The 13,626-nt window shown below is 44.9% G+C and overlaps 1 protein-coding gene across 7 annotated transcripts in view; it reads left to right on the forward strand.

The window, feature by feature from the left end:
* The window catches only part of LDLRAD4 (low density lipoprotein receptor class A domain containing 4), a 285,405-nt gene that overhangs the window by 253,248 nt on the left and 18,531 nt on the right, over positions 1-13,626 (forward strand). For 4 of the 7 annotated variants that reach the window (XM_064657432.1, XM_064657405.1, XM_064657423.1 and 1 more), the window contains one exon: positions 9,520-9,674. In XM_064657432.1, the coding sequence (XP_064513502.1) occupies positions 9,520-9,674 (155 nt within the window). Of the gene's footprint in view, positions 1-5,803; positions 5,887-6,206; positions 6,444-9,519; positions 9,675-13,626 lie in introns of those variants that run through there. The other 3 variants (XM_064657463.1, XM_064657452.1, XM_064657443.1) reach the window with 3 other exon arrangements.

A 13,626-nucleotide genomic window follows, 5' to 3' on the forward strand; every position in this document is an offset into this window, starting at 1 on the left:
GCCTTATTGTAATTCTGGTTCTGTTTTCCCTTCTTATCTCTGTTCTGTGTCTTGCCCCTAGATTTCTTTTTTAGACCAGAGTTGCTGAGTTTTATTGTGATCTCTAAAGGTTTCTGCACTGTCCAACGTTTTGAAGTCATTCCATACACCTTAATCAGAAAGTACTAAATATCTTGATATTCTGTTAATCTGCAGTCAAATGCCCGTTGTTTTCTTTTCCTGTCTGCCAGGAAGTTTGTTGGCAATTGAGATTTATGGAGCGAATAATCCACCTGGCAGGAGACTCAGTAACTCCAAAGATGTTCTTTAGTGGAAGAAGGAATGTTCCTTTGTGTGTGTAAAATACGACTAATAGCTTATTTAGCAACCTGTATTTCTACAACAGGGCTTTCAGTTTTGTGTTGGAGGTGGATTCTTGCATATGCATAATTCTAGCACCCATGCTAATTCTGTCCCTCATTTAACTTTCATCCCTTCATCTAGAAGGATAATGCATGATGTGATCTCTCAGCTTTTTAATGTGGTCCTTAGTGCATCTCTTCTAGCTCCTGCTTGAATGGGGAAAAAAAGATATTAATAATGAGGGATGATTCTTTCCTGTTCTTCCTGGGAATTGCCTGGAAACCACGGGGAGCTTAGGCAGAGTAGTCATGCTGCAACCACTGAGACTCCACGGAATCCAGCATCAGGTATTAATTGCTGGAAGAACTCTGAATAACAACAGGATAAAAAAAATACAGCGTGATCTTTTCCTGAATTTTCTCTTACTTAAATGGCTTGGTTTTATAACCACTTAGTAGATTTGAGTTCAAAATACCCCAAAAGCTATGGAATGTGATAAAAACGAAGGATGGAAGGGGTTGCAGTATTTTCAGGGCAGCAGATTTTGTTCACTAATTTTGGATAGAAATAAATGATGGATTGAATTACTCGGTGACTAAAATACATGGAAGCCCCTGTATCACAGTATTCACCCTAATGGATACCTGTGTGAAATTTTGGTTCTCGGCCACCTGGTTGCTTTTTCCCTTTAGGGATATTTTCATGGTCTGAGTAGCCTGGGTTGATTATCTCCCTCAGATTTACAGCTGCCTTTCCCTGCCCAGAGTTTCTCATTCCTCATGCATCAGCACCAGGAAATTCTGTACCTGTTTTTCAGTAGTGGCAGGGGAGCATCGAAGTTACCAGCAGTGTAATCTCCAGGGTAAACAGGGCCAGGGTATTATGCTCACTGTACCATTTAACCCTGCTGGAGGAGACGACTGTAAATTGCCTGTGTCGAGCCAACTTGCGAGGACTAATAGAACTGCAGTGGGGATAATTCATAAGTAGATTTTCTCACTCGCCAGTGTAAACAGAGCCAAGGCTAGTCAGGTCTGAAATGGTGATTACTTTTAAATCAGCATGTTATAATTCAGTGTCCCTGATTGAACCCTCCTTCCAGTACAGGAAAACAAACCACTGCATGCCTGGCCAGCACAGGGACCACTCAAGCTGTGCAACTAAGTGTGCATATGAAGGACTCCTTCAATTTCCTAATCCTTCCTATTAATGCAGAGTAAAGAACAGCTTTAACAGGGAGTTAATTTAGAGGCCTTAAACACTGCCTTATTACCTCCACCAAACTTACTTCTTTTGGGTTGTTTTGCTAATCTCTCCACAGTGCTTCCATCTGTTGTCCTTGCACCTAATCACATTACACACAACATAATACATCTACATACGTATCTGCTGGCAAATAAGTTACTTGAATTTACTGCCTATGAGAAAAGCACTTTTCCTTTCCCTGAGGTGGTGTCATTCTTCTGTAAATGTGTTAAGTTCTGACAAACTTAACCTATAAACTCCAGATTTAACCAAAAAGGTAAAACTTCACCCCAGGAGGTGGCAGTTTGAGCGGTGGGGGCATGGGGTTAGGGTTAGTAGGTGCATCTGCAGTTGCCTGAAGCCTGTCCAGGTCCAGAAATGGAGATGGTCCTGGTCTCCTGCTCTGCCCCTCCCTGACCATCGCTTGTATCCTTTTTTTGTGTTGGCATCAGTGTTCACGCAGCAAGCAATTTGACTTCTTCCCCTGGGAGCAGAGACCTGGTCTGGCTTATTTGTGCCTTGGCCATGTCGCCATCTGCAAGTGCGCTGGGATGGTAGGAAGAAGCTGGGGCCGTGCTGCCACGGCTGCTAGCTTGACACAGGGCTGAGACTGGATCAGGCAATGATTATCTGGGTAGTTCCAAAGACCCACAGGGCTGCTGTGTGGGCATCACAGCCTGGCTGGCCAGGGAGTGAAAGCATGGCTCCCCCATGGCGGGCATGTGTTGCCCCAGCATGGCTTTGACCATGAAGCAACATCCTGATGCTGCCTGGAAGAGTCACGTGAGGACACGTGGCCCTGTGTGAAGTGTTAATGGTTGTAGATTTATGCCCGTACCAGATGGATTTTGGGCTGAAGTTACGCACGTGGCTCTGAGCTGCATCACAGTGCAGGGAGGGGGAAGCACCTCTCCACAAACACCTGCCATCCACATTCCCCAAGTGAGTGACCACAAGGGTTTGACTGCAGGCAGGAGGAAACACACCCTTATTTTCCAGTTTCAAGACTGTGGTTTTTCTCTTGCTCTTCAGAGTAAGGGCTGGCCAAGAGCCTGCCCACAGTCAGTAATGTCTTTGGAAAAGCAGAGAAAAAAAAGGGATAAGTAGCAGAAACACGAAACTCATATTGAGAAAGCATCATCTGTCCAGTTTTGGTCGCCAAAACATGACTATGTTTCCTTACACTTGAGATTAACACCTTTACTAATAGTAAAATAAAAAATATCAGGTTTTGTTCTTGCAGGTTCCAGAGTGAGTTTTTTTGTTTTCCCAGTACTGACCTGAGGAGACAGGTCAGTGAACACATCCTTTATAAAATTTCACCTAAGTGTTACCAAGTTTAACTAGCCCTTGGCTTTATCATTAATATGCTAGACTTCTAATGGCTTGTGGAGGAGCATTACAACTCTGTGTGCCAGAGCCTGCTTAAGGAACTTCAAGCCTGTAGCCAGGGCAGCTGTCCTGCTCAGAGGTCATGGTGGAGCCTGCTACTGGGAGGGGAATGTCAGCAGGAAACTGGTCCCCCATCCTTGTTGACAGATCAGCTTTTATGGGCTGTCTGGCATTTGGTGCACGGTTGTTCAGTCCCTAGAGGGCTTGATTTTCATTAAACAGTTCATGATAAATTCTTAATAAATAAGTGACGAGCCAAATATTATTCTGAGGATATTCTCAAGGATGCTTATCAGGTGCACTACTAATGGATACAGAAGTCTGTAACCATTTTGCAGTCATTGTGCCTGCACTTGTACAATAATATTAAATAAATTTTGGGCGGTAGGGAAGTAGTGGGCTAAAGAGGGAGTAAAGGATGTTATTTCTCAATCTATGTGCCGAATCCCCAGTCTTGCCAAAGCAGTTGTTTTATGCTGTAGGTTAATGCCCTTCAGAAACTGAAAAGACTCTAAACACACATGCTTCAGTTGTAGGAGACCAAAGTACAGCATTAATGCCAATATATTAATTTGTTTTGTTTTCTGCTTTCTTTGTAGTCTTTAAACTACGCTCATCTAAAACCAGTTTCTCATTTTAAAGATGAGGTTGGGGAATGATATATGTGGGTCAGTCTTTGGTTCAGAAACTTTGTTTTACAATGTCCTTGACAACAGAGAGTTTGCAACAGGAAGGTAATTTGCCTCAGCAGCAACTCTGTACACACAGAGTGGGTATGCCCACATAACAGCCATGTTTAGAAGGCCTGTCTGTTGAATTAATTGTTTTCAAAGTAGTCTAGGGACAATCAGATTGTAGTTTTGAAGGTGCTCCATATCTGCTATCTGTACTGAATTACTTCTCTCTGCTGGTAACAGTGCTGTAGTTGGTTAATACTCCACTTGCACAAAAACATTCCATCGACATATAATTTAAACTCATTCTGCTTTTCTAGGAACTCTCAAAGGATATTTATTTACAGTCCACAATCACTGTCCCCCAGCTTGACTCTTCTGTTTGGATTGAGGCCTTAGACCTTGCAGTATCAAGCTAAACGTCAACAACAGTTTAATAAATCCAGACAGAGGGGATAGCCTGTAACCAATTGAGAGGGCCCTGTTATGTGCCGTGGATATATATAGCAGGATATGTCTCCCTAATATTTTTAGCCCCCTGGCTCTTCACAGTGCTAGCTTGATAGGTGACCGCAAGCAGGCCTACTCATCTCAGCCTCTTTCCCCTCCTGGTTTTTGCTGCTTGACTTTGAGTTAGGAGATAATTTTTTTTTTTTGAGGCTGGTCCACGGGATTTGCAAATATGAAAGATGTGAGGAGCAGTGGGTCTGACTGACCCCCTGGAGTGTGTCCTGGGGGCTTGGACCGCTGTGTGTGAGGGAGAGCAGTGCTGGTGTGAAGCTGATCTGAGCAAGCCCAAGCCCAACTGGGAGAGGGGCCGAAGCCTCGCCAGTGCTGAGGCCCAGCTCCTCTACTTTCAGGAGCTCCCAGGTGCTGGCCAAGTGCAGACCAGAGGGTGAAATCTCTTTTCTTGCTCATGTAGACACACAGCGGTCTTATCTGGTGCTTTGGGGATGTCACCATAATCCGGAGAAGTAACTAGGAACAGGAGGAGGCTTGGCCATGCTGGTGAAGCCAGTATAGGAGGAACATCCTGGGAGTTGAGGGACATGGCACTAATAAGGGACATAATGCTAATGGTGCTTCCCAGCGTGGCAGGGACACTGTAGGACTGTGCTGCTCCTGTGAGCAGCAGCTGCAGGGACAGCCTTAAGTACCTGCTACTGGCCTCCACTGCAGTGCTCTGAGTGTGAATACAGGTGTAGACAGGCATGGGGAACCCATCTGCCTGGGTTCATCAGCCAGAAAGGCATCAGAAAGGCTGGCTTAGTGGGAGGGAGGGCTGGGGCAGGCACAGTGGCTCAAGAGCGGCAGCGAGGTTCAGGGGCAGGCAGGCACTGCTGGAGCTGGGAGTTTCACAGAGCTGGTCAGGCTGGAAGGCACCACAGTGGGTCATCTGATCCAACCTCTCTGCTTAAGCAGGGTTGTCCTAGAGCACTCGGCACAGGATTGTATCCAGATGGTTCTTGAATATCTCCAGTGAGGGAAACTCCAGAACCTCTCTGGGCTCCGTTCCAGTGTGCTGTCACCTGCACAGTAAAGAAGTTCTTCCGCATACTCAGGTGGAACTTCTTATGCGTCAGTTTCTGCCCGTTGCCTCTTGTTCTATTGCTTGGCACCACCAAGAAGAGCCTGGCTGCATCCTCTTGGCACCCTCCCTTTAGATATTTGCACACCTTGATGAGTTCTGCCAAAGAAACACACATGAGACTGGAGCCCGTGTCCCCAAAATCCCCAGTGTTCTCCTTTCTCCTCTTCTATTTTTCTTTTATAACTCTCGATGTTACAGGCATTGTCCCTTCTGATGGTTATTATTTTACAGTATTGCTTCAGGATGCAGCTCCCTAATATTTTACACACGCACGCACGCACGCACACACAACGCACACACATCCCGACTCCCCGTACGACTTTGGGTAAGGAAGCCGCGGCCGCGCAGCTGGGGAGGATTCCTGCGATTACTCTCGCTGGCTGTGTGGCGCTGGGGGCGAGATTTCCCTGCCTGTGTCCTTCGGAGCGCCAAGGCCCCGGGCGGCTGTCCCGCTGTTCCCGCAGTCCCTCGCTCCCGGCCGGGCGGGGCGGGGCGGGGCGGGGCGGGGCGCGCGCACTTGCGCGGGGGCGGTGCGGGCGGCGGCGCAGGCGCGGGCGGGCCGGGGCAGGCGGCGGATCCGGGGTGCCCCGAGCGCCCGCCGCGCCGGGCCGGGCTTAAAGAGCGGCGGGGCGGCGGCGCCGGGTAAGCTACGCACCTTCCTCCCTGCCCGCGCTCCGGGCCCCGCGGCGGGGCTCGGGGAGCAGCGGGGCGTCATCGCCTTCCCGTTCTTTTTGTTCTCGCCGGTTGACATTTTTTTATTTATTTATTTTAGTGTTGGGGTTTTTTAATTTTTAAAAAAAATTTTTTTTTTTTTTTTTTTTTTTACTGTTATTATTCCTTTTGCTCGGGACGCGGATCCCGGCGGGCCCCTGGTGCCCGTGCGTGCGCGCACCCGCGCGGCGGGGGGCTCGGCGGGGCCGGGGGGCGGTGGCTGCGGTCCGAGCGCCGCGGAGAGGCGCGGGCGGGAGCTTGTCCGTCCGTCCGTCCGTCATTCCGGCCCCGCGTAGGGCCCGGCGGGCCGCCTGAGGACGGTGTCTCTCCCCCTTCCCCTCGCTGGATGGAGCCCGGGGCCGCCGGTGATGCGGGGGCTGGCGGAGCGGCTTGAGCCCCCCGCCCGCCGGAGGCGAGCATGTCCAGTGAGCGGCTTAACAGGACAGCGGTGAAGGATGCGCGGTTAAAAGACCTGTTGTTGGAAAGAGGTACCCGCGTGTCCGCAGGGGCAGGGATGCCGCGGGATGCGGTCCTGGGTCACCGGGCAGCCCGGCCCGCCCGGGGAGCGCCCGCCTGCGGAGCCGCGGGGCGCAGGGCAGGATGCGCCCGGGCTGGGGGGGTCTCTCTGCGGGGGAGTGCTCGGGGTGACGGGCTTGTGTAGTTGCTGGTAGGGTTGTAAATTATTTATCTCTCTTCATGCTTTTCTGAGGTGTTTTCATTCAGCCTTTTCCGTGTGGGGCGTTTACGCTGAAACATTGTGTTTTGGTTTGTGTTTTTTTTTTTAATTATTTCACAGGAGAATTTTTGTTAGAAATGTTAATTCTGGAGTGTAAAGAAACGGATATATGTGAGCGTAATAGACTTGGGGAGGTAAAACCATATAATTTCTCTTCCTGAACCCCCCAACCGCCCCCCCACCCCCACCCCGGTCTCTTTTCCGAAAGGAAAAGTAGGCAGGAGGAGATGCCTGTCTGGAAGGCGGTGGCCCTTCGCGCCTGGCAGGTGTTGGGCAGCAGAGCAGGGGAGGCGGTGGGGGCCGGGGTGACCCAGTGCCTGTCAGCAGCCGCCAGGAACTATTTAAATGGCCTTGATCAGTGCCAGCAAATACAGACTGCTGCTGCACTTGTGTCTTTGCTTTTTCCTGCTAATAACCTAATGAGCAGCAGGAGTGTCAGTCTGGAGAAAGAAGAGATTAAAAATTACCTTTCTTTTCCCTGTCCTTTCCAGTGAGGAAATTGTCCTGAACCTCAGTAAGGTGTTTTGTTGCAGTTTAGTGTTTGTAATGTAAAGCTGGACTTGGAAAATCTTTTGTGCTCACACCTGCGTACTCTGCTTTTTATTTTCTTTGTTATATGACCATGTTTTAGTCAAACACTTTCAAATTGTTCCCTCCCAAGGGAAGTGCTTGCAGACCAAATAATTTATTTCTAGTGAAGAGGTACTATCCCTTGCCACTGAAATGCAGGGGCCTTGATAAATTTAGAAGACTCTGCCCTTGGCAGACAGAGAAGTAACATGTCATTGCAGTGATCTCTGCATTCTAGGAAAGCCTAAATCAACATTGCTTGTTTTGCATGTTGCCCTTTAGCAACAGTCTCTCAATTTCCAGTCTAAAGTATGACGTGGACCCAAATAAAAGGTTTGGGTGAAGAAACCATTTAGTACTTCAGTAGCCACCGAATGTGAATTGCAGCAGTTGTCAACTGTGTAAAGTCTGTATTCTGCACTTCTGAGCCAAGAAAAACTGATTTTTACTTAAGTGTGGTTTTGGTGGGTTCCTTTTTTAATTAATTCTGTGCTTCCTGCTTTTTGATCTTTTGGTGCTGACATTGTTAACTTCCAGTTGCAGAAGAGAGGGGGAAAAAGAAAGGTTGCTGCACTGCATATGGGATTGATAGCAAAAGCAGAGCACGAAACACTGACTAATCAAATTCTTTGAAAATGTTAGTGGTCTTAATGATGAGTGGATGGTACTTAACAGCAAAGAGAAATTAAGTGATAGGTGTATTTTTGCCCTTAACTCTTTCCTTAGCTTTAAGTAGGCTTAGTTACTCCTACTGAGGAGATTGTGGACCCTCAGCACTTAGATGGTGGTGTGGCTGTGCCTGCTGGTAGCTTGTGGCAGACAGGTGGACCTTGACACCAGCCTCCACTAAACACCAGCACACTTGCAGCATCTGTGGTCTGAAGTTTTGTTCACAAGAAATCTTAAAATAATGAAACAGCCTTGCATTTCCTTTAGTTCTACCACAGGTTCATCTTGGATTTTATGTGTGAATGGCATTTTTCTACCTCAGCTTCATAGTCACATTGTGTCTGCCCAAATGTGCTGCTGTCACACAGAAAGCTGAGAGTCTCTACAAATTGGAGATCAGAAGGGGGAGGCTTGTTTTCTGATATTTGCTTTGTCTTTTCATCTTCATATGTCATTATCTCTCTTTTCATGTTAGCTTTTTAAAACAGAAATTTAATATTGGTTCCCTGAAGTTCATGTTTTTGCATTCAAAAAGTAGTGCCCTTTTTGGAAAGTACTGAAACTGAGCAACTTGTGCTGCTTACTTGCTTTTTCTACCAGCCTAGCAACCAAAGACCTCCTCCCATTAACTGGAGTTGTCTTTCAAGATGAGAGCATTCCCTGTGAGCAGTGCAGTTTCCATAGAAATATCAGCAACTCAGTAACTCCAAAGGGCAATTTTTCCCCTTGTGTTGCTCATCCTTGCTGCTCCAGTGTAACCAAAAGGGTGCAAGAATGACTCATTTCTAAATATATTAATATTTGTAGTTATAGGCAGGGCTTCAGATAAGATGATGGGCTCTAATGGACTTCATTGTAATTGTATCTCTTGCAACATCCAAGGCCCTGGTTTCATTTTTAACCATGGTGGAACATACCTTGTTTTAGAGTACCAGATCTCTTTTTACATTTTTATCTGAACGGGTAAGTCCTAGAAGAGTTAACTTTACGCTAGTTGGGGGGGAAGTTAGTAATTGAAAAAGGCATTGTGTGTAGATTCAGTAGGATAAAAGTTTTCCACTCTAGTTAGATAGCTTTCATGCTATTTAGTTGATAAAAAACTAAGGGTAGTGTACTAGATACAACGTCCTGATTCCACTCTACATGATCTCTGCTCTGAAGCTTATGGAACCCTCTGGACTCTATTGGCAGTACAGGTGGCTGTTAAAATAGGGGGGGGTTGTGTGTGTGTGGTTTGTTGGTTTGTTTCCCCCACACAGTGAAAACATGTTATCCAAAAGGCTTGTCTGTGGTGTTTATGCTGAGGAGTTTTATTACCTGAGAAGGCTGCAGAGAAGGATCACCAGGAAGCTTCTTAATTGTGACCTGCAGCCACTCATACCGATCAATTTGCTCTGACAAAAATTAGATAATTTTCATATGTCTTAGAACAGTTTTCTTCACCAAGCTTTGCAGAATGGACAGCAGTAGTATCACATGCCAGACCAATCTTGATGAAATAATGAGGTTTTTTCAGATTATTGCTTTGATGGTTAATTTTGTATGTTAATGACACATTTACCTCTTTTTTTTTTTTTTCTTTGTTTTAGCTGAACTGGAGTTTGTTCAAATCATCATTATAATCGTGGTTATAACTGTTATGGTGGTAGTGATCATCTGCTTGTTGAACCATTACAAACTCTCGACACGCTCTTTTATCAACCGACAGAGCCAAAGCAGAAGACAGGAAGAAACTTTGCAGACGGTGAGTATGAGCCCCTTGCACCAAATTCTTTTTCCTTGTGCTGTATGGGCCTGCAGCAAAGCCTCCTGAGGAGCTCTGGTACAGGCAACTGTTGGAAAAACTTTTGATATCACTTGTAATACTGCCTATAGTTAGGTCTCTTGCTGGGGTTGTATTTGTCAGTAGGAAACAAAATCAAAACATAAATTTAAGGCGTGCTGTCTTTGATTATTTTTAGAGCCTGCTATGTTTTATGTAGCCTGTATTCATTTTGCATTTGGAGGCTCAGATATGACATTGTTTGCTGCTGCTGTAATTTGAAAGTGGAAGGGTAATGAATGGAGATTACCTGGGTTAAAAGGATTTGAAATACACCTTGTTGTGACTTTCCGTATATTTACTGATACCCTGGAGTTTTATTGCTTTTACTCTTTTGTGAAGCTGCAATAGCTGTTTGCTGGATCCAAAACACTGTCCCAGTAAGGGCAGGAAAATGTAGTGTTTGTTTCACTCAAACACATAAAAGAGACTAGAAAAAGGATCCCTCCAAGGACTTGAAATGTTTAAGATGTGTTGTTACGGAGTCCAAGACTTAAGATGGAATCTCAGTCAAGACTTGTTAAGGCTGTATTTAGTCAACCCAGCAGTAAATGGGCACCTAACTTGCTTTGTGAGCCTGGAGTTTGCTGAGTGGGATGCTCTGCTTCCTTGTGACGGTTAACCACAGAGTCTCCCTGACCTTGCAACATCCCCCTGAAGCCAAAGCTGTGCAGTGTGCTGTGGTGTTGGAGGGAGGTCCTTTCTTCTGATGTGCTTTTCAGTATCCCCAGAGTGGTGCCCTTGGCCTCTTTGCTGACAGCAGTGGGTAAGAGGCCATTTTGGAGGGTAGCCTTTTGATGTGTTGAATTCCTGGTAAGAGCATTGGGTTCACACCTTCATTTCACTGTCAAAAAAAAAAGTCCTGATTGTAACCGAGAGATGTGGTCCAGTAATGGTTTACACCACTTCTAATTCCACAGTCTTGCCTTTTTATCCATCCCAGTCCTAGGTTTCCTCCTTCTTTGTGCTCCTTAGGGAGCTGCCAAGGTCATCATGGTGAGAAGCCTCAGGGAACCGCTCTGGCTGAAGGCTAATTGTTTTTTTTTTTGTTGGGGGTTTTTTGTTCTCTTTTGTTTGTTTGGGGTTTTTTGTTTGTTTGTTTGCTTGTTTTTTCAGCTTTTGGGTTTTGTTGTTTGTTTTTTGCTTTGTTTTTTTTTTTTTTTTCCCTTACAGTTCGATTTCAACCAGGTCAGTGAGGGAAGTGTCCAGGCAGGGGAGGGGCCACTGACAGGAAGAAGCAGGGATGCCACAGCCAGGGCTGGACCTGAGAGACTGCTGTGGAACTACACCCCTGGCAGTCTTGACAATTGGCAACTCTCTCCTGAAAGTCAGCTGTAAAGTGTGACAGTGGAGGATTCCCAAAGCTCTTGCTTAGCACATCACCTGTGCTCTCTTGCTGGGGTGAATATCTCTTACCTTGGAGGCTGTGGAGGGGGGTTCCTAGGAAAGGAGCTACCTCCTCAAGGAGAGGTTGCCTCATTCCTTAACACTTTGATAGTGTAGGAATGCTTAACTCTAATTTAGTTCCAGATGAAACTGGAACTGTCATACCTTAACATTGTGGACTTCAGGGCTGGAAAAATTGACTAGATTAATTTGAATGTTGCTTTGAAATGGACACTGTAATTCAAAAATCACACTTCTGTCTGAAAAACGTTGGCTATAATTGCTACAAATGCCTAAAATGAAATAGTTTCAGATAAATGAAATGCATTTTCATCTTCACAAATCTTTTAAAACTGCAGTAAGCTGTCAAATGCATGAAGTAACCCATTATTTCCTTTGTATGGTTCATTAGTATTGTCTGTTATCAGAGCCAGTGGTGGGGTTTTTTTCTCTTGTGCACAAGGGAGAAAATATCACCTTCTTGTGAAGAAGAACATGCAGTTTGGCAGCAGGAACTTGGAAGGCACTCTAGTATCCAGAACTGCTTTTAAATAATTTTTAAAACACTGACTCAGTTTCAGTTTGACACCCTTATAAGTAATGATAATCATAGGCATGTGAGCACTTTGTGGGAATCAATGATTGGATGGCAATAACTCGTTACTAATTCTTCTGAAAACCTTCTGGTATAGGTTTGTCATCACTATTACTCATCTGAATTTCTGATAAGCTGAAGCTGTTCTTACAAGAAGGCCATACTTGTAGGGGATGAGGCTTTAGAGGTCTCTAAGTTCAGATGTCAAAAACATTGAATTTTCCTTGGGTGTTAGAAGGAAATTCTGATAGAAACTGGCTGTGCAGTAAAAACTTTTAAAAGTGGTGTGGTGCATGAGGGTCAGAAAACCTCTGTGATGAAGAGCTGAAAACGACCAGTCTGTTCTCATTGTCCGTAGTGGAGTGAGTCACACAAGAATGGACAGTGTGAGCAGTAAGATGCAGGTTAGATTATACACTTTTAAAATATATTTATTTTTTCAACATGCAGGCCTTGTTCTGTGTGCGTGTGCCATCCATAAGCAGATTCTCTTCCAAGGGAATATTTTTTTAACAGTATATAGAATCTGAAAACTTAATTGATTAAAATTAAACTAAAAAATTAAATGTTTATTAACTGCTAATGTCTGAAGAAAATATTAGTCTGACTCAGGCCTTCTGTTGGTGGAGAAATAGTGAATGGAAATAGAGGAAATTCAGATGTATTTCTTGAAAATGGTAAAGCAAATTAATTGGCTCTTGGGTAGTTCCTGTGGTGAACTATGAATTGAACACCCTTTCATGTAACTGAGGTAGCAGAAGTATATCAAGGTGTAGAATCCAGCCTTTCCTGTTTAGATGGGGCTTTTTTTTTTTTTTGGTCCTTTTGTTGCCTTGAATTTTCCTTTTCTTCAAGCCTGTCCTATTTCTAGATAATCATGCCTTCCAACAGCTAAGTGGTGGCTGAATTGCACAGGTTTCTGGCTATATAAAGACCAACTATTGAACAGGTTTATCGCTTATTCTGGTTCATCTACAGAGTGTAGTGATCAGATAAATTAGCTGCTGCCTTTATTGCCAGCCTCACACCTGTAAAACTCATGGGTCAGGCTTCAGAAATAATGAAATAAAAGGTATTTGTGGGTTTCTTTTTCTGGTTGAACTTCCTTAATGTTTTAAAAAACCAAACAAAAAGACGGAAACAAACATCCCCAAACCAAACAAACATGATTTAAAAAGTATGGTAATGAGAATTTCAAATTCCAGGCCTAGCTGGAAATTAGAGTATTAAAAAGATGAAATACGACTGCAGACACAAGTGTTAGTAACATTTGAAAGACAGAAAAGGGACCAATCATAGAAAAAAAGTTTCTCCTTGACAAGCACATGCTAAAAAGTCATTGTTGTGCACCTGTCCTGTCAATATGCTATTCTGTGTAACCACCACTTCATCAATATCTTTGTTGTTGTTGTTTTTAGTTTTTTAGGGTTTTTTTTAGGTTTTTTGTTTGGTTGGTTGGTTTTTTTTAGTTTTTATCCCCTCTGGAGTCTCATCTTCTAGTCTTTTGGCTGGTCTTTGGGTTTTTTATTACCTTGGTTAGTGTGCTGAGGCTTTAAACAGTTCACAGCCAAGGGCAGGACAAACAGTGCTCAGGAGTAGTGGATGCTTCTGCAGCAGTGCTGCTGAGGATGCTGCCTGCCCTCTCCTAGTGAGGCTATTAAACACTCCAGTCTTGTTTTAACATTAGCAGAAGTAAGAGTTTTGTGGTCATAACTGTGAGAGGTGGAATGATGCTGAGTGACAACCATGTTGATGTGAGTGGCAGTCTGAAGTAAGGCTGCAAGGTGCTAAATGGTGTCCATATCACAATGGATAAAATATTGAACAATTTCCCCCTGCTGGCTCATCCATCAGCATTTGGCTTCACAGCTGGGAGCAAGCCAAGGTTTGCAG

The sequence above is a fragment of the Pseudopipra pipra genome, chromosome 1 (assembly GCF_036250125.1).
Source record: "Pseudopipra pipra isolate bDixPip1 chromosome 1, bDixPip1.hap1, whole genome shotgun sequence".
Classification (NCBI taxonomy): Eukaryota; Metazoa; Chordata; class Aves; order Passeriformes; family Pipridae; genus Pseudopipra; species Pseudopipra pipra.